Source organism: Odocoileus virginianus, chromosome 9 (assembly GCF_023699985.2).
Source record: "Odocoileus virginianus isolate 20LAN1187 ecotype Illinois chromosome 9, Ovbor_1.2, whole genome shotgun sequence".
Lineage (NCBI taxonomy): Eukaryota > Metazoa > Chordata > Mammalia > Artiodactyla > Cervidae > Odocoileus > Odocoileus virginianus.
This window is the reverse complement of record NC_069682.1, coordinates 30,403,949-30,427,346: the sequence shown is the minus strand read 5'-3', so window position 1 is coordinate 30,427,346 and position 23,398 is coordinate 30,403,949. Positions and strand designations below refer to the sequence as shown.

Below are 23,398 nucleotides of genomic sequence, written 5' to 3'. Positions count from 1 at the left end.
TAAAAAATATATCATTAATAACTCAGTAATGAATTTAAAGACAGATTCATTTTGTATTATAAAATGCAGAAAGTCTGTCTAAACACAAAACAGGTTTCTGATGCTGAGGCATTTATAACTATAAATAAATTTTCTTACATCAAAAAAATTACAAAAAACCCTCCCCAGGTTTTCTTACTTTCCGAGTCTGCATTTTTTCAGTTCGTCTTCTAAAAGCCACATAAGGATCATTTGTGCTCGAACCATCTCGCTTCTCTTGTTTTACTGATGGGATAAGAGACGGACCTCGACAGTTTTTTCTCTTTTTAATCCAGTATTCATAAACTTCTCTAATTAATTCATCATCTTCTTTTAGCAGTAGTTTGGCTTCCTGCAGACTGACTGGCTAAATGTAAAATCATTATGTCATTTTCACATAATACAAAGAAAAGGTTCAAAAGTACTTCTAATTTAAATGACAATAAACAGAATAATAGGATTAACAATAGCAAATATGCTGAGTACCTTGTACATGTCAGATAATGAGCTAGACGCTTTATGTAAATTATTGCATTTAATTTTCACAACAATGCTGTAATGTTTATCAGCTCTGTTTTACAGACTGGGACACAGACACACATAGAAATTTAAACCTTCTGCTGAAGGTTATATAGCCTAGAAATGGACAGAGATATGAATTCAAGCTTGCAGAGCCTGCTCACTTACCCTCTCCCAACTTTACACTGTTTTCACACAAAGATATATATATATATACACACACACACATTCATTAAATATACAATGAAGCTGTACCTGCTGACCACTGCCTTTTTCTAGACGGTCAATCATCTCCTCAAACTGCAATGGGCAGATGTCCATTTTCTTCTTCAGTTTATTCACAAATACTTCATCTTCAGAATCCAAATCATAATCGGGCTGCTCAGCATCCAAACTGAAAGCTGACAGAAGAAACCACACACGATCATTTACCGCATGGAAGCGCGGACAGAAACCTCTCACTGATATCTGGGTTATCTCTAGGGAAACAGGGAATATTTTTAAAAATATTTTGTTTTCAGACTTGAAAACAATCTTAAGTTTCCTGCATTTAAAGTTTAAGAAAGAAGACCATCTTTACTGTTAAAAGCGATAAAAGACTGGATGTGACCTGTGACCCCACCCCACAAAGCAAACTAGAAGCCCACTAGTAAAAACAGAAAGAGATTGTTAAATGTGCTGGGCTGAACTGAACAAAAATTCTGTAGCTCAAAAAATGATAAAACATAAGCAATTTCATGGGATTTGATACCATAATAGAAGGATAAGGTTTTTAAGTAAGATTGTTTCTAGAATACTTAAATCCTATTTTGTAAATTATTTAACCGCTTCACTGACAGCTCGGGGGTGGTATTTAAAGCTGAAGTGCTAGCCACTGCCAATAAGGGTAACAGCTGTCAGTGAGCTCACTCCTGCCAAGGTTTGTTCCCTCATGAGAATCATTGTCATGGTGAGAGAAATGGGAAGTTTTCTTTCAAGGAAAATTTCCCTTTCAAAATTTGTCAAGATTTGGGGGAAAAAAAAGCAAGAACCATTCCTTTATACTATACCGTGAAATGTTGTTCAATTACTTTGCAAAATTAAACTAGTTTGATAATAATATAAGTAAAATATTAAGAAGCTTGATACCAAAATCTGTCTCATACCTTTTCCTTCCTTCAACAGTTCCTCCTAAGTTCCCACCACCTTCAAACCCACAACTGTGCAACTGTATGAGGTCCTTTTTGACGGGCCTTGCTATTCTCATCTGCACATTATGACCCAGCAACATCAAATTCCGTTTGTTTCAAACAGCAGGCTCCTCTTTCCCTGTCTTCAGGCCTTTACATTAGCTCTTTCCTGCCTGGTCCACCAGGCAAATGACTCATCTTTCCAAAACCCAACCTGACATCAACTCCTGTGGAATCCTTTCTGGACTGCTCCCCCACCCAATAAGTGGCTCCTAACTATTTTATCTTTTTTAGAAGTTATGAACCCTCTCTCCAGAAAAACACGGTGTAGACATATAATATTTTACGTAAATTGTAAGCTGAAAATTCAAATGTCCTTAGAACAGCTTGTGGCACTAAGGTTAAAAATACCTGGTCTAGATCACTCCCCTTCTTTTGTATTACTGTTACACATACTTTACAATCTTATTTGCTAAACATTCGAATATGCTAAATTTTCCTGAGCGGAGGGATTGTATCTCATTTATTTCTGTCATACTGAACACTCAACTCTCAGTCCTCACCAGGGTCTCACATCTAGAGGCACACGATGTTCATCTGTTTCTCATAAGTGGTGATAATTTTGATCACCAGTCAAGAAAGTGCCCAATATTCCACTGTGTATCTCCGGCCCATGCCCCACTCCACCATCCCGTAACTAATAAGCAGTCTGTGGGGAGAGCTTAAGGCCGTGCAAATACCCTGCTCCTCATCAAAATTTCCTCTTAGGTACACACACTGGTGATTCTTGTGTGAGTCAGTCTTGATCATATAATTGCAAAAATGATTTTCTGGGTTTCTCTGAATTTTTATTTTTTTAAAAAAACTTTTATTTTGTATTGGGGCATATAGCTGATGTGATAGTTTTCAAGTGGACAGCGAAGGGACTCAGCCACACATATGCATGTATCCATTCTCCCCCAAACTCCCCTCCCATCCAGGCTAACATAAAACACTGAGCAGAGTTCTTTGTGCTATACAGTAGGATCTTGACAGTTATCCATTTTAAATATAGCAGTGTGTACATGTCCATCCCAAACGTCCCAACATCCTTCACTCCACCATTCTCTTCGCCACAGCACCATTCAGCTCTTGGCTGGCATTCTCTACTGTAAAACCCTGAGACTAGTCTTCTCCACCACTTAGCACTGTTTGTTACCAGTATGGAACTCAGGAATTTCTACTTTTACAATGGTTCACAATTCATTACTGTACTATAGTTGACTATTCCATTGCTTAAAACGTCCCCAAACTAGCCAGCAGAAACTCCAATGTCCTCCTGTGATATGCCTCTGCCATTTTTGTGAGTTCTTAATTTCTGGCATAACGAGATGTTCAGGTTTATCTTGACTTACCCTCGGCCCTGGGATCAGCCATCTCTCCACATATTCTTGGTCCTATTTAACGGTTACGGACCAGGGAATAGGTGTTAGATGTGCTTATTGCTACTGAATATTTTTTGCTTCTTGGCTTTACCAGTGGACAGAACCAGAAATGCACAGATCTGTATCTTTACACACACACATACACACATACTCAAATATACGAGACTGCCTTTTAAAAGAGATTTCCTTTGAGGATTACCAAGAGAATCTGGAGACTCAAATTGGAGGGGAAGGGAGGAGAGATTTGTTCCTACCTATTCTGAGAAGGCAATGGCACCCCACTCCAGTACTTTTGCCTGGAAAATCCCATGGACGGAGGAGCCTGGTGGGCTGCAGTCCATGGGGTCGCAAAGAGTCAGACATGACTGAGCGACTTCACTTTCACTTTTCACTTTCATGCATTGGAGAGGAAATGGCAGCCCACTCCAGTGTTCTTGCCTGGAGAATCCCAGGGATGGCGGAGCCTGGTGAGCTGCCGTAGCCTGGTGGGCTGCCGTCTATGGGGTCGCACAGAGTTGGACATGACTGAAGCAACTTAGCAGCAGCAGCAGCATTCTAGACAGAACTGTTTTGTCCTTTCTTACAGCATGAATAAGAAAGGAGAAGTTCTAGTTGTACAATCTCAGTTCAGTTCAGCCGCTCAGTCGTGTCCGACTCTTTGCAACCCCGTGGACTGCAGCACGCCAGGCCTCCCTGTCCATCACCAACTCCCAGAGTCCACCCAAACTCATGTCCATTGAGTCAGCGATGCCATCCAACCATCTCATCCTCTGTCATCCCCTTCTCCTCCTGCCCTCAATCTTTCCCAGAATCAGGGTCTTTTCAAATGAGTCAGCTCTTCGCATCAGGTGGCCAAAGTATTGGAGCTTCAACATCAGTCCTTCCAATGAACACCCAGGACTGATCTCCACGGACTGGTTGGATCTTGCAGTCCAAGGGACTCTCAAGAGTCTTCTCCAACACCACAGTTCAAAAGCATCAATTTTTCTGTGCTCAGCTTTCTTTATAGTCCAACTCTCACATCCATACATGACCACTGGAAAAACCATAGCCTTGACCAGACGGACCTTTGTTGGCAAAGTAATGTCTCTGCTTTTTAATATGCTGTCTAGGCTGGTCATAACTTTCCTTCCAAGGAGTAAGCATCTTTTAATTTCATGGCTGCAGTCACCATCTGCAGTGATTTTGGACATCTAGAAGCTTCCAGATCACCAATCAAAAGAGAAACAACATTAAGACCCTTTGGACCAGGAGATGTTGAATAACACTCTCAAACATCTAAGGAAGTATCAACAGTTTGGAAATAAAGCAGGGGATAATGGTTTTAAAACAGGTTTCTTCCTTCACTGCTCTGATAGGATAAAAGGGAGAAAAGTATGGTCTATTTCCTAAACCTATTAAAGACAAGAATAACGTTGAGATTTTCCAAATAAATGTTCAACGAAATGTTAACAGATAACGTGTAAAGAAAACATTTGAAAAATGCTGAGTTAAAATAAACTTTCCTTTTTAACTGCAAGGTTCCCACAGCCTACAAACAGAATAATATGTATTATAACTCTGGGGTAGAGAGGGAAATATAACATGCAATCATTCTCAAATGTTTCTAATCACTACTTTTTAAGGCAATACTATCATCTTGAAAACTCCAAGGAATAGTCTGTGTAAACATCAGCTTAAGAGTTTTATAAAATAGAATTTATAAGAATTGAAATGAACCAGTCTATATACATAATTTGATACAATGTACACTTCATAAGCAATGTATTAGACTACCTGGCATTCAATGCTCAATTTCAATTTGCAGAAATTTATAATATAACTAGCCTTTTCTTGTGTATTGTATTACATTAAAAGTCAATATCAATTTAAAAAAATTAACATCACTTTTACACAATCTCTTCCAGAAAATAAGTAAGAGGAAATACTACCTAACTTGCTTTATGAGGCCAATATTACTCTGATACCAAAACCTGACAAGACACAGCACACATTCGCAAAAAGATTAACAATATCTTTCACGAATTTAGATGGAAAACTTCTCAATAAAATCCCACCCAACAGTGTATGGAAAACACACACACACACACACACACACACACAGCCAAATGTGATTTATTCTAGATATTCAAGGCTGGTTCAATATTTGACAGCCAACCAAGGCAACCCATCACATCAGAGGATAAAGAAGGGTGGGGTGGTGGCAGGGGTGGGGAATCACATGACCATCCCATGACCTTATTAACTGACGCAGAAAAAGCAGCTGACAAATTCAAGTTAGGATAAAAACTCCAAATACACTAGGAATAGAGAACTTTCTCAAACTCCTAGAAGCAACTACAAAAAACCTCCTTCAGGTGACATAATGCTTAACAGTGAAAGACTAAATTTTTTCCCTTAAGATCAGGAACAAGGCAAGGATGTCTGCTCTCACAATTCTTACTTTAACACTGTATTCAAGTTCTAACCATTATACTAAGGCAAGAAAGAGAAATTAATAACATACAGGTTGGAAAGGGAAAGCAAAACCATTTCTATTTGCAGGCTATGACATGATTTTTCTCCACTTAGAAAATCCCAAAGAACCTGCAAACATCTTCTAGGACTAACATGCAATTTCAGTTAAGGCCACAGGACACATGCTCAGCATACAACTGAACTGCACTTCTGCATACTGACAATAAACAGGTGGAAACAAAAATCAAAAGTGCAATACCATTTTCACTTGTATCGAAGAAAACAGGTATAAATCTAAAAAAAAAAAATTTGTACCAAAACACCATGGATCTTCATGATGAAAATTATAAAGTGTCAACTAAAGAAATCAAAGACCTAAATACTTGGGAGTCATATTGTGGTCATGGACTAGAAGACTCAACACAGAAAAGATGTCAATTCTCCCTACAATGATCTATAGATTTAAACACAATTCCTACCAAAATCACAGCAAGTTTCTTTGCAGATACAAACTTGTTCTACTGGCACTTTTAGGGAAATATTTACAGGGAAAAGCCCTAGAATACCAACACAATCTTGGGAAAAAAAAGGAGGAAGCATTTCCCGATGTTAAGGATTATCATTCAGCTTCAGTAACCGAGATAGCGGTGCTACCTCGGGATAAACACAGAGATCAGAGGAGTAGAATATAGACCCACAAACAGAGCCGCAACAAAATGCATAACTGATTTCTGCTGAAGAAACAAAACAATCAACGAGGAGGGAACACTTTTTCAATAAATTGGTTTGGAGCAATTAGATACCCAGAATAGGGAGTGGGGGTACACACTGTGACCTAAACCTCACAGTCAAAAGAGATCACACACTTAAATGTGAAACTGTGAAACTTCTATAACAGGTCATAGGAAATCATCTTTGGACCCTGGGCAAAACAAAGACTATTCTTGGAGTTGATGCTAAATGGATCTCATCAAAATTAAAAACTTCTACTCTGTGGAAAACTCTTAAGAGAATGAAGACAAATTATATACCAGAACAAAATATTTCCAAGTCACACATGACAAAGACCTGTGTCTACAATATACAAACAAAACAAAATCCTTAAAACTTAACATTAAAATAATCTAATTAGAAATAAGTAAGACATGCACAATCTTCACCAAAAAGGATATCTAGATGGCAAAAAACACATGAAAAGATGTTTAACATATTAGTCATTTAGAGAAAAACAAATTTAAAGTACAGTGAGATGTCACTGCATACCTACTAGAATAGCTAAAATTAAAAAGTGATAACCTCAAATGCTGGCAAGGATAAAGGAGAAACTGGATCCCACATACACAGCTGATGATACTGCAAACAGGTATAGCCTTCTGAGATACAGAGTAGACGTTCTTGTCAAACTAAAAATGGATGACCCAGCAACTACACTATAGGTATTTAACACAGATAAGTACAGATTTATGTTCACTCAAAAATCTGTACATGAACATTCAGAGCAGCTTTATTTGAAATACTCAAAATCTGGAATGACCCGGTGTCTCTCAGTGAGTGAGCAGTGCAACCTGCTGCAGTGCATGCTATGGAAGATTGCTCAGGAAGAGAAAGGAAGGAACTACTGATATATGCAACAGCTTGAATGAACGTCAAGGAGGCTATGCTAAGAGGAAAAAAGTCAGTCTCAAAAGGATATACATTGATAATTCCACTCATGTTACCTTCATCAACAAACATAATTACAAAGATGGAGAACAGACGAGTGGTTGCCAGAGGCTAGGAGTACATTTAAAGGAGCAATAAGGTAGAGTCTTATGGTGATGGTGTAACTGAGTATCTTAATTGTGGTGTTGAATATACAAGGCTTCACATATTCTGTGAATCTATAATAATGCAAGACAATGTTAAAAGAAACTCAAAGTCAGCTAACACTCATTTGGCTGACAGTGTTTATAAACTTTCCAATGTAATATGTCTTTCTAAATTTGTACTGATGAAAAACATTTTTTTCCCAAATAATTTACAATTCTGCTTCCATTTTATTACTGTTATTTGATTATAATGTCAGCAGAGTCAATGCCTTTTTAAATATAGTACCTTTTGACTTTTCTGACCACAATTTAACCCACAAGCTACCAATAAAATGAATTTGTGAATTCTGATCATCACTAGAAAAGCACCTATTTGTAAAACAAGCATTTGAAGCTTTTTTCCTGGTAGTAATGATAATGTAAATTGAGTAACATAATTTTATCTTGCTCCATCCTGTTTTAACCTTATAGCATATATTCATGAAATAATACAGCCAGTGGCTGTGGAATGCAATGTGGTCCCGGTTAACATTTCCGGAGGATCCACTCTGGAATTTCACACTGACATGATTTTCCAGAGAACTAAAGTTTCAGGTCCTATTATTGGTAAACTTTGTTTAGAATGTCTGTGTTTTATATGTAATTAAACACGAGTAGGCAAGAAAAACGCATGCCATTTGTTTGGTTTACTTCAAAGTAACCTTTAATAAACTGGAAAAAATTTTTTTTCTAAAGGAAAATTTTTTTTCCTAACGGGTGCAAGCTGGAGGTAAAGGTGAAAAACATCACAAGTTAAAAACATCAGATGTTAACACAGAGCTGGTCAGAGTCAACACGGGCATGTTTACTTGTGGTTTTCATATTTAAGAAATAGTTTTTTAAAATGCTTAGAATCCAGGACAAAGATTAGACCATATGGAGAAAAGGTTAAATGAGTTAGAAAAGTAGTTAATAAGTAAGAAACTAGGGAAAGCTAGTTGCTCTATGTCCACAGAGAGAACAATAAAAACCAAACAGATTTATACTGTTCTGAAAAAAGTTCAGGCAGGCCCCTGGAAAAACCTCTTGATCATAAAGGTCAACAAGACAACAATGAAAGCTGTGACACCTTTTCCTTAGTAATCCTGCAATTACACATTGAGTGGTCCACTACATGGGGACCAAATGAATGAAATAAATTCACCTAAGTTTACAAGCTCTCAGCAGTTCATCATGAAATGTGATTAAGCTATCAAAGGGTCATTTCCAATGAAGACCTCCATGAGTACCAAGTGACACAAGTTACCAATTAAGACACTAAATTAAAAAAAAAAAAAAAAAAAAAAATCATGAGCATTCCCTGGGGGTCCAGTGGACTCCATGCTTTCACTGCCAAGGGCCCAGGTTTGATCCCTGGTCAGGGAACTAAGATCTCATGAACTTGCGGGGCTTGGCCAAGAAAGAAAAAAACAGAAGCACACATGTGGCTGGCAAACTATGCCATGTGGGCCAACACTGGATTGACACATGTTTTTGTCAAGAGAGTTTTATTGGAACACAGCCATGCCCATTTGTTTATGTACTGTCTATTGCTGATTTTGTCTGTAATGGCAGAGTAAAATAGTTGTGACAGAGACTGAATGACCCACAAAGTTTAAAACACAATCTGAACCTTTACAGAAAAGATTTGTTGACTTTTGACTTCTACTAAGAAATTCTTTAAAGCAATTAAAATCTGGCTGAAAATGTGTTTTTTCTTGTCAGGCGGGAATCTCAAGCACAAGTGTAAAAGGTGAAAATGGCTCTGATAACTCTCAAGCTGACACTGGTCAATAAAAGGGCCCCAAACAGATAAACATAAAAATCTGTCGAGTTAATGTAAGAACACAGTACAAGATACAGTCATCAAGAGAGTAATCACTTACGCTGTATGTGAATGAGCTGCTTTGGCATCTTGAATTCCCCAGGATATATAGACTCATAGTAAGCGATGTTACTTTCTGCTTCTGGGACTGGTATAACCATGTTATCCCTCTTCTCGCCATACACCTGCTGTGCTGAAATAGCCCGCTGAAGATGGTGTTCCTAGAAAGAGGGAGAAACAGGTACATTTACACATTAAAAAATGAGCAATAAGAACATACAGCCTTATGAAGAAGTTTCTTCTTCATTTCGTAGCCTTGTAAGGATGCTAACAATATAGTTGTAGTGAAAACATTTTGAGTATAAACAAGAATTGGTTAGCTACACTGTGTATTTCAATTTAAGAAAAGACACTACACTGAAATTGAGGATTAAATTATATAAGATTCAAAAAAAAGCTGACGAAAGCTGTTACTTTTAAGTCTGCACTTTGCAGATGAATTTTTTTTAAAAACAGGGGTAAAACATTTGAACTTATTGTATGGAGAAAGCAGGCTATGTGCAAAAAGTATTTTATGGATTATATTCACTTATTCATACAGTGCTTCAGAAATGTCATACAAATGAACATGATCTTTACAAACAAGGGTACAGATTATTTTCTCTATTTTTAGTTGATGAAACTGACACAGATTCAAACCTGGTCTTTTGTCCCAAGTAATAACCTTTCTTATGAATTTCTAGATCCCTTTTTGAACAGTAGTAAAGTATGGGGCAGAGCAGGCAATGGCATCCCACTTCAGTACTCTTGCCTGGAAAATCCCATGGATAGAGGAGTCTGGTAGGCTACAGTCCACGGGGTCGCTAAGAGTCGGACACGACTGAGCGACTTTACTTTCACGCACTGGAGAAGGAAATGGCAACCCACTCCAGGGTTTGTGACTCCTGGCAAGACACTTCATTCCTCTAAATCTGTTTCCTCCAGTAAAAGAAAAATAGAATCTTACAGGGTTGGCTGGAAAGATTGAAGTAATATAAATGTGCATTAGATGTTTAGTATAATGCCTGGCACATAACAGGTGCTCAAAACGAGCTTTGGTTGAGTTGCCACACGGATTTTTTTACCAGCTGCCATAAAAGTACCTGTTCTCACCCACCCCTATAATCACTGAATTTTGGTAAACATTTCATTAAATTAAATTTTAAATTAAAATAGTTTTAAAAATATTTATATAGACTTTCAAATAAAGGATGTGAAAAGAGACAAAGAAGGACACTACATAATGATCAAAGGATCAATCCAAGAAGAAGATATAACAATTATAAATATATATGCACCCAAAATAGGAGCACCACAATATGTACAGCAAACGCTAACGAGTATGAAAGAGGAAATTAATAGTAACACAATAACAGTGGGAGACTTTAATACCCCACTCACAACTATGGATACATCAACTAAACAGAAAATTAACAAGGAAACACAAACCTTAAATGACACAATGGACCAGCTAGACCTAATTGATATCTACAGGACATTTCACCCCAAAACAATCAACTTCACCTTTTTCTCAAGTGCACATGGAACCTTCTCCAGAATAGATCACATCCTGGGCCATAAATCTGGTCTTGGAAAATTCAAAAAAATTGAAATCATTCCAGTCATCTTTTCTGACCACAGTGCAGTAAGATTAGATCTCAATTACAGAAAAAAAAATTGTTAACAATTCAAACATATGGAGGCTAAATAACACGCTTCTGAATAACCAGCAAATCATAGAAGAAATTCACAAAAGAAACCAAAATATGAATAGAAATGAATGAAAATGAAAACACAACAACCCAAAACCTATGGGACACTGTAAAAGCAGTGCTAAGGGGAAGGTTCATAGCATTACAGGCTTACATCAAGAAACAAGCCAAATAAATAACCTAACTCTACACCTAAAGCAATTAGAGAAGGAAGAAATGAAGAACCCCAGGGTTAGTAGAAGGAAAGGAATCTTAAAAATTAGGGCATAAATAAATGCTAAAGAAACTAAAGAGATCATAGCAAAAATCAACAAAGCTAAAAGCTGGTTTTTTGGAAAAATAAAACTGACAAACCATTAGCAAGACTTATTAAGAAACAAAGGGAGAAGAACCAAATTAACAAAATTAGAAATGCAAATGGAGAGATCACAACAGGCAATACCGAAATACAAAGGATCATAGAAGACTACTACCAGCAGCTGTACGCCAATAAAATGGACAACTTGGAAGAAATGGACAAATTCTTAGAAAAGTATAACTTTCCAAAACTGAACCAGGAAGAAATAGAAGATCTTAACAGAGCCATCACAAGCAAGGAAATCGAAACTGTAATCAGAAGTCTTCCAGCAAACAAAAGCCCAGGACCAGATGGCTTCACAGCTGAATTCTACCAAAAATTTAGAGAAGAGCTAACACCTATCTTACTCAAACTCTTCCAGAAAATTGCAGAAGAAGGTAAACTTCCAAACTCATTCTATGAGGCCACCATCACCCTAATTCCAAAACCAGACAAAGATGCCACAAAAAAAGAAAACTACAGGCCAATATCACTGATGAACATAGATGCAAAAATCCTTAATAAAATTCTAGCAAACAGAATCCAACAACATATTAAAAAAATCATACACCATGACCAAGTGGGCTTTATCCCAGAAATGCAAGGATTCTTTAATATCCGCAAATCAATCAATGTAATACCCCACATTAACAAATTGAAAGATAAAAACTATATGATTATCTCAATAGATGCAGAGAAAGCCTTTGACAAAATTCAACATCCATTTATGATTAAAACTCTCCAGAAAGCAGGAATAGAAGGAACATACCTCAACATAATAAAAGCTATATATAACAAACCCACAGTAAGCATCACCCTCAATGGTGAAAAATTGAAAGCATTTCCCCTGAAATCAGGAACAAGACAAGGGTGCCCACTCTCACTACTCCTATTCAACATAGTGTTGGAAGTTTTGGCCACAGCAATCAGAGCAGAAAAAGAAGCAAAAGGAATCCAGATAGGGAAAGAAGTGAAACTCTCACTGCTTGCAGATGACATGATCCTCTACATAGAAAACCCTAAAGACTCTACCAGAAAATTACTAGAGCTAATCAATAAATATAGTAAAGTTGCAGGATATAAAATTAATACACAGAAATCCCTTGCATTCCTATACACTAACAATGAGAAAACAGAAAGAGAAATTAAGGAAACAATACCATTCACCATTGCAACAAAAAGAATAAAATACTTAGGAGTATATCTACCTAAAGAAACAAAAGACCTATACATAGAAAACTATAAAACACTGATGAAAGAAATCAAAGAGGACACAAACAGATGGAGAAACATACCATGTTCATGGATTGGAAGAATCAATATTGTCAAAATGGCTATTCTACCCAAAGCAATCTATAGATTCAATGCAATCCCTATCAAGCTACCAATGGTATTTTTCACAGAACTACAACAAATAATTTCACAATTTGTATGGAAATACAAAAAACCTCGAATAGCCAAAGTAATCTTGAGAAAGAAGAGTGGAACTGGAGGAATCAACCTGCCTGACTTCAGACTCTACTACAAAGCCACAGTCATCAAGACAGTATGGTACTGGCACAAAGACAGAAATATAGATCAATGGAACAGAATAGAAAGCCCAGAGATAAATCCACGAACCTAAGGACACCTTATCTTTGACAAAGGAGGCAAGGATATACAATGGAAAAAAGACAACCTCTTTAACAAGTGGTGCTGGGAAAACTGGTCAACCACTTGTAAAAGAATGAAACTAGAACACTTTCTAACACCATACACAAAAATAAACTCAAAATGGATTAAAGATCTAAATGTAAGAACAAAAACTATAAAACTCCTAGAGGAGAACATAGGCAAAACACTCTCCGACATAAATCACAGCAGGATCCTCTATGACCCACCTCCCAGAATATTGGAAATAAAAGCAATAATAAACAGATGGGACCTAATGAAACTTAAAAGCTTTTGCACAACAAAGGAAACTATAAGCAAGGTGAAAAGACAGCCCTCCGATTGGGGGAAAATAATAGCAAATGAAGCAACAGATGATTAATCTCAAAAATATACAAGCAACACCTCCAGCTCAATTCCAGAAAAATAAATGACCCAATCAAAAAATGGGCCAAAGAACTAAACAGACATTTCTCCAAGGAAGACATACAGATGGCTAACAAACACATGAAAAGATGCTCAACATCACTCATTATCAGAGAAATGCAAATCAAAACCACAATGAGGTACCATTACACGCCAGTCAGGATGGCTGCTATCCAAAAGTCTACAAGCAATAAATGCTGGAGAGGGTGTGGAGAAAAGGGAACCCTCTTACACTGTTGGTGGGAATGCAAACTAGTACAGCCGCTATGGAAAAGTGTGGAGATTCCTTAAAAAACTGGAAATAGAACTGCCATATGACCCAGCAATCCCACTTCTGGGCATACACACCAAGGAAACCAGATTTGAAAGAGACACGTGTAGCCCAATGCTCATCGCAGCACTGTTTATAATAGCCAGGACATGGAAGCAACCTAGATGCCCATCAGCAGATGATTGGATAAGGAAGCTGTGGTACATATACACCATGGAATATTACTCAGCCGTTAAAAAGAATTCATTTGAATCACTTCTAATGAGATGGATGAAACTGGAGCCCATTATACAGAGTGAAGTAAGCCAGAAAGATAAAGAACATTACAGCATACTAACACATATATATGGAATTTAGAAAGATGGTAATTATAACCCTATATGCAAAACAGAAAAAGAGACACAGATGTATAGAACAGGCTTTTGGACTCTGTGGGAGAAGGCGAGGGTGGGATGTTTTGAGAGAACAGCATGTATATTATCCATAGTGAAACAGATCACCAGCCCAGGTGGGATGCATGAGACAAGTGCTTGGGCCTGGTGCACTGGGAAGACCCAGAGGAATCGGGTGGAGAGGGAGGTGGGAGGGGGGATCGGGATGGGGAATACATGTAACTCCATGGCTGATTCATGTCAATGTATGACAAAACCCACTGCAATGTTGTGAAGTAATTAGCCTCCAACTAACAAAAATAAATGAAAAAAAAAAAAAAAAGTTCAGGGATGAAAAAATTCCAACAGTATGAAGACAAATAATTTCAGTCTTCATCAGTAGCCTCTGCTAACTTTATGTATACGTAAATTTCAATTCACAGCTAGGAGTCTTCTGAGCAACCTGACATATCCTGACATATCCCCTTGACATATCCTGGAGATTTTTCCATACTGATACTTTTACTACAATTTGTGCAACAGCAGAATTGCATTTCACTCTGTGGATGTGGAATACACGCTCCATTACTTACTTAATCAGACACTAATTGATAGAGAAAAACAAACAAACCCTGGAGACAACCTAAATGCCTGTCCTCCCTGAATGCTGCAGAACCCAACCTTGTGCTATGATACAGAGGAGGTACCTTTGTGGGCCCATGAGAGCCTCTGTAGGACAAGGAGAGAGGCAAGTGCTCAGAGGGTACATGCGGTGACAACACCTATTCCGACCACTCTATGTAGGAATCCTTAACATCTCTCTTCAATTTTAAAATCACCCATCTTGTTATTTTAGGTTAATTTCTTTACAGTGAGTTTTTCTTCCCTTAAATGTGGCCATTTGTTCACCTTCAAAAGGCTTCCTTTCCCTTTTCTCATTGATGTTTAAATAGGTGGATTACTTTCCTTTTCAACATTAAGGAAATTAGCCCCCACGTAATAAAATTGACGAATATTTACCTGACGTCTGACTGGTCATTTTGTTTAATTTTTTTCCTTGTAGGAAAGTTCCACTAGTCAAATTTATTAACCTTTTCCTTGATCACTGTTATCCTTAATAACAGGTATAAATTGTACAGTTGCAAACTTGGGTATGTAAACAAAACTGTTCCTTTTTATAATTCAATTTGATCTTTGATTCATACTACCTCGTGGCTCTTGGGAGCTGGTAGAAACTGAGTGTGAAGGAGGCCAGAGGGGTGACCGGAAGCAGGCTGTGGTCACAGTGCACTGGCCCTGGAGGGAAGTCTGAGCCCAGGTGGGAAGTTGGTCACAGGTGTGCTCTTCCCCTCTCAGATACCCTCACAGAGCAAGAACAATTTTGTGACCTATGCCCGCTCTACTTACACCAAACTAAAGGAGCGAGGGAGGGAGCAAGGCACCTTATTCTTAATTTGCATTTCATTCTTAATCAGTTAGCACATCTCTGTGTAGATGAACATGTGATAGTTGAGCTATTTTTTGTAAGGAGAGCGAGCAAGCCACTATCCTAATGTCCAGCATAAAATAATCTATTTCCCTTAATGACTAGATAATATCCCTTTATGACTTCCTCTTGCATTTGACTTAATTCCAAGCTCTTCCTCCTTATTCTATTCAAATGCCTATGTCACTATTTAACGTGTTTTTAAAAGCACAGCCTCAGACTACACCTTATTAACTAGTGCTTTCTAGATATTAAATTCACTCCTTGCAATTCTTTTTAAAAAATTTCCGGGCTACTTCATTTATTTTTCTAGATGACCCACAATGAAACTTACTTTCTCAGCATGAAATGGGACCACCAACGCCTTTGGACGTCTTGCAGTGTGGTGGTGAAGAACAGGATTTGTATCAGGAGTGCTCTGGACTTGTATGTTGGCTCCACGGCCTATCAGTTCTAGGACTTGGGGGCTTGGGACAAGATATTTATACTAGCAAGTTTTATTACCTCTAAGTGTACACTATGTATCTATCATAGGGGACTGTGGTCAAGATAAAATGCCTGAGACATACTAATGTACCTTTCACTACTAGAGAAGTTGAAGAGTTTTTCATATGCTTGTTAACATTTATATTCTCCCTACTGTTAACAGCTTTTTGTAGAAAGACTTTTCCTGATGTTCATATCCATTTTTCTGTAATTGTGAAATCATATTTTTGTTTATCAATATTATAGTAAATACTTACTGCTTTTAAAAAAACTTACACATGGTTTCTGTTTTGTAAAGTATTTGACACAATTTCCTCACGCTTCCCTGGTGGCTCAAGTGGTAAAGAATCCACCTGCAATGTGGAAGTCCTGGGTCTGATCCCTGGGATGGGAAGATCCCCTGGAGATCTTCCTCATAAGGAACTTCATAAGGACTCAAGGTATGTATAATATACAACAAACAGCTTATGGTCGTCTAAGCCTGAAAAACCTCAATAACTGGGGTGTAACTGTAACTTTAAACTTTCTTATTTACTGTCACCCTGTGTATGTGCAAAGACCTGAGGATTGACAGGGGCCACACACAGGTGCCAGTGTGGCCAGAGTGTTGTGAGGGGTGCACAGGGCAGTCAGCATCAAATCATGCAGAGTCATGGGCATGTTAAGAATTCATCCTTGTACTAAGAGCGATAGTGTCTGAAGAGTTTAAAGATCACCCTAGCTCTTATCTAAAAAAATAGATCAATTTCTATAAAGCAGAATATGTGCAGCCTTTAAGTGGTTTAAAGTAATATTTCAGTTCAGTTCAGTCGCTCAGTCGTGTCTGACTCTTTGTGACCCCATGAACTGCAGCACACCAGGCCTCCCTGTCCATCACCAACTCCCGGAGTTCACTCAAACTCATATCCACTGAGTCAGTGATGCCATCCAACCATCTCATCCTCTGTCGTCCCCTTCTCCTCCCGCCTTCAATCTTTCCCAGCATCAGGGTCTTTTCCTATGAGGGCAGGTCTTTGCATCAGGTGGCCAAAGGATTGGAGTTTTCAGCACCAGTCCTTCCAATGAATACTCAGGACTGATTTCCTTTAGGATGGACTCCTTTCCTTTAGGTTGGATCTCCTTGCAGTCCAAGGGACTCTCAAGAGTCTTCTCCAACACCACAGTTCAAAAGCATCAATTCTTCAGCACTCAGCTTTCTTTATAGTCCAACTCTCACATCCATACATGACCACTGGAAAAACCATAGCCCCAACTAGATGGACCTTTGTTGGCAAAGTAATGTCTCTGTTTTTTAATGTGCTGTCTAGGTTGGTCATAACTTTCCTTCCAAGGAGTAAGCGTCTTTTAATTTCAAGGCTGCAGTCACCATCTGCAGTGATCTTGGAGCCTCAAAAAATAATGTCTGTCACTGTTTCCACTGTTTCCCCATCTATTTTGCCATGAAGTGATGGGACTGGATACCATGATCTTAGTTTTCTGAATGTTGAGTTTTAAGCCAACTTTTTCACACTCCTCTTTCACTTTCATCAAGACGCTCTTTAGTTCTTCGCTTTCTGCCATAAGGATGGTGTCATCTGCATATCTGAGGTTATTGATATTTCTCCTGGTAATCTTGATTCCAGTTTGTGCTTCATTCAGTCCAGCGTGTTTAATGATGTACTCTTCATAGAAGTTAAATAAGCAGGGTGACAATATACAGCCTTGACGTACTCCTTTTCCTATTTGGAACCAGTCTGTTGTTCCATGCCCAGTTCTAAGTGTTACTTCTTGACCTGCATACAGGTTTCTCAAAAGGCAGGTCCGGTGGTCTGGTATTCCCATCTCTTTAAGTATTTTCCACGGTTTGTTTTGGTCCACATAGTCAAAGGCTTTGGCATAGTCAACAAAGCAGAAACATCTAGATGTTTTTCGATGATCCAACGGATGTTGGCAATTTGATCTCTGGTTCCTCTGCCTTTTCTAAATCCAGCTTGAACAACTGGAAGTCCAGGGTTCGTGTGCTGTTGAAGCCTGGTTTGGAGAATTTTGAGCATTACTGTACTAGCGTGTGAGATGAATACAACCGTGCAGTAGTTTGAGCATTCTTTGGCATTGCCTTTCTTTGGGATTGAATGAAAACTGACCTTTTCCAGCCCTGTGGCCACTGCTGAGTTTCCCAAATTTGCTGGCATATTGAGTGCAGCACTTTCACAGCATCATCTTTTAGGATTTAAAAGAGCTCAACTGGAATTCCATCATCTCTACTAGCTTTGAGAATAATATTTAATGAGATGGAAAAATCCATCAACTTATTAAGTAAACAGAGATCTGAAAATTGTATGTTCAGGATATTTGTCTTTAATCTTTTTAAAAAGAAAAAGACATAATTGAACGTACACAACCAGAGCAAAAAGTCTACAAGTAGCTGAAGGCAACCCTCTCTACACTCTTTTATTCATTTACCTGCTGTATTTTCCCACGGCATTTACTGTCCTCTGACATGTCATATATTTGGTTTGTTTGCTGGTGTCACCACTTGCTTCCCATCCCAAACTAAGCATCATGAGGACAGGATTTTTGTCTACTTTGTTCACTGCTAAACTGCCACCCCAAAATAGTGCCAGGCACAATGCATGGTGCTTAAATATGTATTGAATAAATGAATATGTATGTAGGTATTTGTGAATATACATAAACACACAGAGCACAAAGGTGCAAGCATGCACACATTCCCGTCAAATTTCAAAGTATGTACACCAGTTAACAGATCACCTCCAGGTGACACAATTTTGAAACATTTCTATGATTTTATTTTCCTTATTTTCTAAAATTCTTTTTTAGTTCTTTTTGACACACACAGAAAAATTGAGTACATCTCACTACATGGTTTTCTAAAACAAAGGTCATTTCTAAAAGACACAATTTATTTAGTTCAGCAAAACCCTTCCCATTAAAGTCAAGTTTAGTTCAAAAGTAAAAATTATACTTGCATGCAAAGAAAGTTATTCTTAAAACCCCAAACTACATACACTTATTTCTAAGGGAAAAAAAAACTTATTATGTTAAAGTAACATTTCAATCTTAAGTGAAAATGAAACTTTTGCTTTGAGTAGGAAGATTATAATAAAATGGTGAAGCCAAGTAACACATGAGATAAATTAGAATAAGATGAGCTGTGAATCCAATAATTACAGATTGAATGCTCTGACTAAATATCTAAGATGATCCTATCCTAAATTACAATTATATAAAAAGTCAGATGTTCCTGGAAGATAGTATCTGTCAAATGAAACTTTTAAATACATCTACCTGCAGCACTGAGTAAGCCAGCCTGCCCCAACTCTGTTCACTAGAATACTTAATTTCAGATTATCCCCAACAGGTAGTCTAATAAAGAGTCTGACAGTTTAAAAAAAAAAACAGAGAGAGACAGAAAGAACACTGGATTTTTTAACTTTAGGGATGAAAGTTTTAAACATGCTAATGTAAACTGTGGTTGCTCATGAGGGAGGGTTCAGTCGTACCAAATTTACGACCACAGAATCATTTTTTTCAGAATCTATTAACAGTTCATGAAGCACTTCAGTAATACAGTGTGGGAAATGCTGGTTTAGGACAACAGCTACAAATACAGAGCATAAGAGCAGGGCTAGAGTCTGCTCATTAATTTAGTCTGTATTTACTAAGTGCCAACAGCGTGCTTGGCCCGAGAACACAATGGTAAATAAAACAGACATGGTTCCTGACAATGTAGTAGGGATGACAGACACTAATAAAACAGTCCTAGGAAAAATTGCAAAGTGTGATAAGTGCTAGGTAGGAAAAGTACAGTGAGTTATGGGAAATATAAATAAGAAACGGATTTCAAGGAGAGTATCATTTTCACTAGCGAAAAGTGAGATTTAAGCCAAAATCTGTAAGAACAGGAGTTAAGAGATCACTTTAAGAAAAGTAATAGCTGTGTTTGAAGACCATTTACTAGCCTGGCACCTTAGGATGGTAAGGTTTCTTTATGTTAAAGAATATCTATAATATAAGGCTCAGTTTCAGTTTCAGAGTTAATCACCAACGCACCAAGAACAACTGCAATTTTTCATGAAATAACAGAGGCACACCTCTCAAATCTGATCTTACAGGGAAAAAAGTATATACAATTAAATAATCTAAAAAATCTTTTAACATTCAATCATATAAAATGGAATCAGATGAACTGTAACTTATGATTAAGCAAGTTACTTTAAAAGTTTCTCACACTGCAAGTAATTATAGATAATGTTTTCTATCTATAGCAATGTGAACAATGAAAAGGAGGATCAGAAAAGACTGAACAATCTTTGTGTCTCCATGAACACTGCAATCGTGGGCTCCAAATATCCACTTTTGTTACTTCTGCTCACCGAGTGCATTAGAAGAGTGTGGGACTTCCTCCCAAGTCCAGCAGGTCACTCTGCTACTTATTTTTTAATTTATAATATATAATACATGTTTATTTTTCTTACCCATCTTTCCCCTCTGTTAATTTCTTTTCTTTTACTTCCCTTCTTTGTTATTTTTGCTTACCCCAGAAAACTTTTGCCTTTACAGGTGGCTTTTAATAGTCTTTTTTGATTGATAAATGCATTGGCAGTTAATGCAAAATGGTTAACTGGTCATAGGCATATCACACATTTGAGGAATCAGAAAATATCATTTTTATTGAGTGAGTTAAGAGCGACAGTTGCTCTCGGTAGGTAAGATCCATCTGAAGGGAAGTACTCTAAGAGTGTCCTCAACATCTGTTCTGTACCCCTGTTCACTGGGATGGGCTGCCATTCACCACGCTTCACCCCAAGCCCCTCAAATTTCTTCCTGTTCTTCAAAACCTGCTTTAAAATGACCTTTCTTCTGCCTCCTATAGTACTACATTCTCTACTTAGGAAATTGTGCTGTAATCATTTATTTATTTACACACTGATCTCCAAAATGTGAGCTCCTTAAGACAGATGCTAGTCTAACTGACCTATTTTTTCCTTTAAAAGATGTATTCTCTTATAGTACTGGGGGCCTCAATTCTTCAAAGAATTAGAACTAAATTATCTTTGTAATCTACTTAGCATCTAGAATTATATTTTGCTTTACTGCAGGCACTCAATATTTTATAAAATATCATTATAGAAAAATGAAGATAAGTCTAAATTGGAAAAAGGTATTTCTATCTGCTCTATAGGAAGTTCTAATAAATATTACCAAGCCAGAAACAATCATTCAAGGTTATACTGTGCAAATTCCTATGCAAAGATTTAATTATATTCACTTATTCATTATTTATTTAAGCAAATAATGGCTTTAACAGTTAGCCATAACAACAATTAAGACCACATTTACACCTTTTAGGTTACTGAATTTAAAATAGCTTATTAAAAGCAACAATATTGTGTAAGACTCCTTATGGGGAAATAAGTGATGACTCATTTGTAAGAAGCCACTTAAGAAGTTTAAGCCCCTGATTATTTATGCATGGAGAGCCATGCCTTTTTGCTACTGGAGAGCTGAATCACTCTCTCTCCTGTCTCCTAATGACATCTTGAAGAACCAGCCAGCAATGTCGAGGGCGCAAGCAGGGGCTCCCAGGTCCTCCATCCAAACACCCAGTTCCTGCCTGGCTCATTACAGCCTACTGACTGATTTCTCTTCTACTTTCGTCTGTCTTCATGGGAATAAACAAACTAATCTGGGTTAAAAATAGGTAAGTCAGGCCATGCCATACTTCCATCAAAATATTCCAATTATTCCCCACCCTCGTTCAGAAAAAGAGCCACAGTTCTTGAAACTGCTTACAAGGTCCAGTAGGATGGCATTCCCCTTTCCTTGCTGCTCTCGGGCATCATGCTCCTCTTCACTCACTCTGCCCTCGTCAAAGTGGATTCCTCACTCTTGTCAAACTTGTAAGAAATTAGCTTGCTTCCTCAATTTTAACTCCTGATTCAAAAGTCCCCTTTGCAGACAATGCTTTACCAGCTCTCCCACTCTGCACCCTCCAGAATGGCTATAACTGAAAAGGCTGACAACATCGTACAATGGTAAGGATGAGGAACAACTTCAACTGCACACATGATCAGTGAGAAAAAGGGGCACCAGATCTCATGAAACAAAACACACACATTCTACGTGGCTCAGCCATCCCACTCCGAGGTATTCACCCAGGAGAAATGAAAACAGGACCACAAAAAGACCTGAATCAGAATTTCATATGGTTTTATTCACAACAGCCTCAAAATGGAAACAGCCCAAGTGTCCATCCTCAGGAGGACTGGTGCACAAACTGTGGTTTAGGAACACAACAGAGGACCACCCAGCAACAAAGAGGAATAAACCACACACCCACAACTCAAGTAAGTTTCAAAACCACTAGGGTGAAGAGAAAAGCTTTGCACAAGAGTCCATACTCTGAGTCCATCTATGTGATGTTTAAAAACAAGCAAAGTTAATCTACGGTACAAAAAAAAACAAAAACAAAAAACCTAGTAGCTGCTTCTGACGCATGGAGCCAAGGGCTGAATGGGGAAGGGAATGAAAGAGCTTTCTGGGATGATGGTAATGCTCCATGTCTTCATGGGGGTTGGGTTATACAACCATGAGAACTTGTTAAAATCCAGCTAACACACACTAAGTATGTGTGAATTTCTTTGCATGTAAATTTTACCTGAAAAGAAAAAAAAGTCAATACTGAACTCTAATGAATGATATGTATGCTGAAATATTTAGGGATACGTGCACTGATGCCTATAATTGACTTCAAAATGCCTTAAAAGGACTGACAGACGAAGAGATAGTAAGTAGAGTAAAATATTAATGGTGAAATCCAGCTACTGGGAATGTGGGTGGTCACTATAAAATTCTTGAAACCTCACTGTATCTTTGAAATATTTCATAATAAAATGTTGCAAAAATCCTACTTTTTCATAATAAAATGTTGCAAAAATCCCCTCAATCCTACTGTATTCCCCGGCTCTGCTTTATTTTCCTGGGCAGCACCTGCTTCCTCATAGACTACTGAATTTACTTATTGTTTTATTCATTATCTGTCTCTTCTTCCCAGAATATAAGATCCACAAAGGTAGGAATTTTTTGTTTTTTTACCCCAAATCCAGAATTGTGCCTAACACATACAAGCAAACGGTAAATATTTGTTGAATAAATGAGCCAGTGAAATTATACAAGTTATTTAATGTCCAGAAACTGTTCTGGTTAAGACAGATTATTTCATTTAAAAAAATTAAATTTCATAAAAGCAAAAACATAAAAAAGACAAATGCACTTTGCTTTTGTACTTAGAATACTCAGGATAAAGTTAAAATAGCTGACGACAGATTAGACTATCTGGCAAGAAAAAGAGCAGTACATTTTCTGCAAGAAATGGTAAA

At 37.7% G+C, this 23,398-nt stretch overlaps 1 protein-coding gene across 4 annotated transcripts in view; it reads right to left on the bottom strand.

Moving 5' to 3' along the window:
- The window catches only part of EPC1 (enhancer of polycomb homolog 1), a 99,946-nt gene that overhangs the window by 17,940 nt on the left and 58,608 nt on the right, over window positions 1-23,398 (bottom strand). For all 4 annotated transcript variants that reach the window (XM_020876363.2, XM_070472129.1, XM_020876360.2 and 1 more), the window contains 3 exons: window positions 9,300-9,459; window positions 793-938; window positions 179-385 (listed from right to left, as the gene is read on the bottom strand). In XM_020876363.2, the coding sequence (XP_020732022.1) occupies window positions 179-385; window positions 793-938; window positions 9,300-9,459 (513 nt within the window). The remainder of the gene's footprint in view (window positions 1-178; window positions 386-792; window positions 939-9,299; window positions 9,460-23,398) is intronic.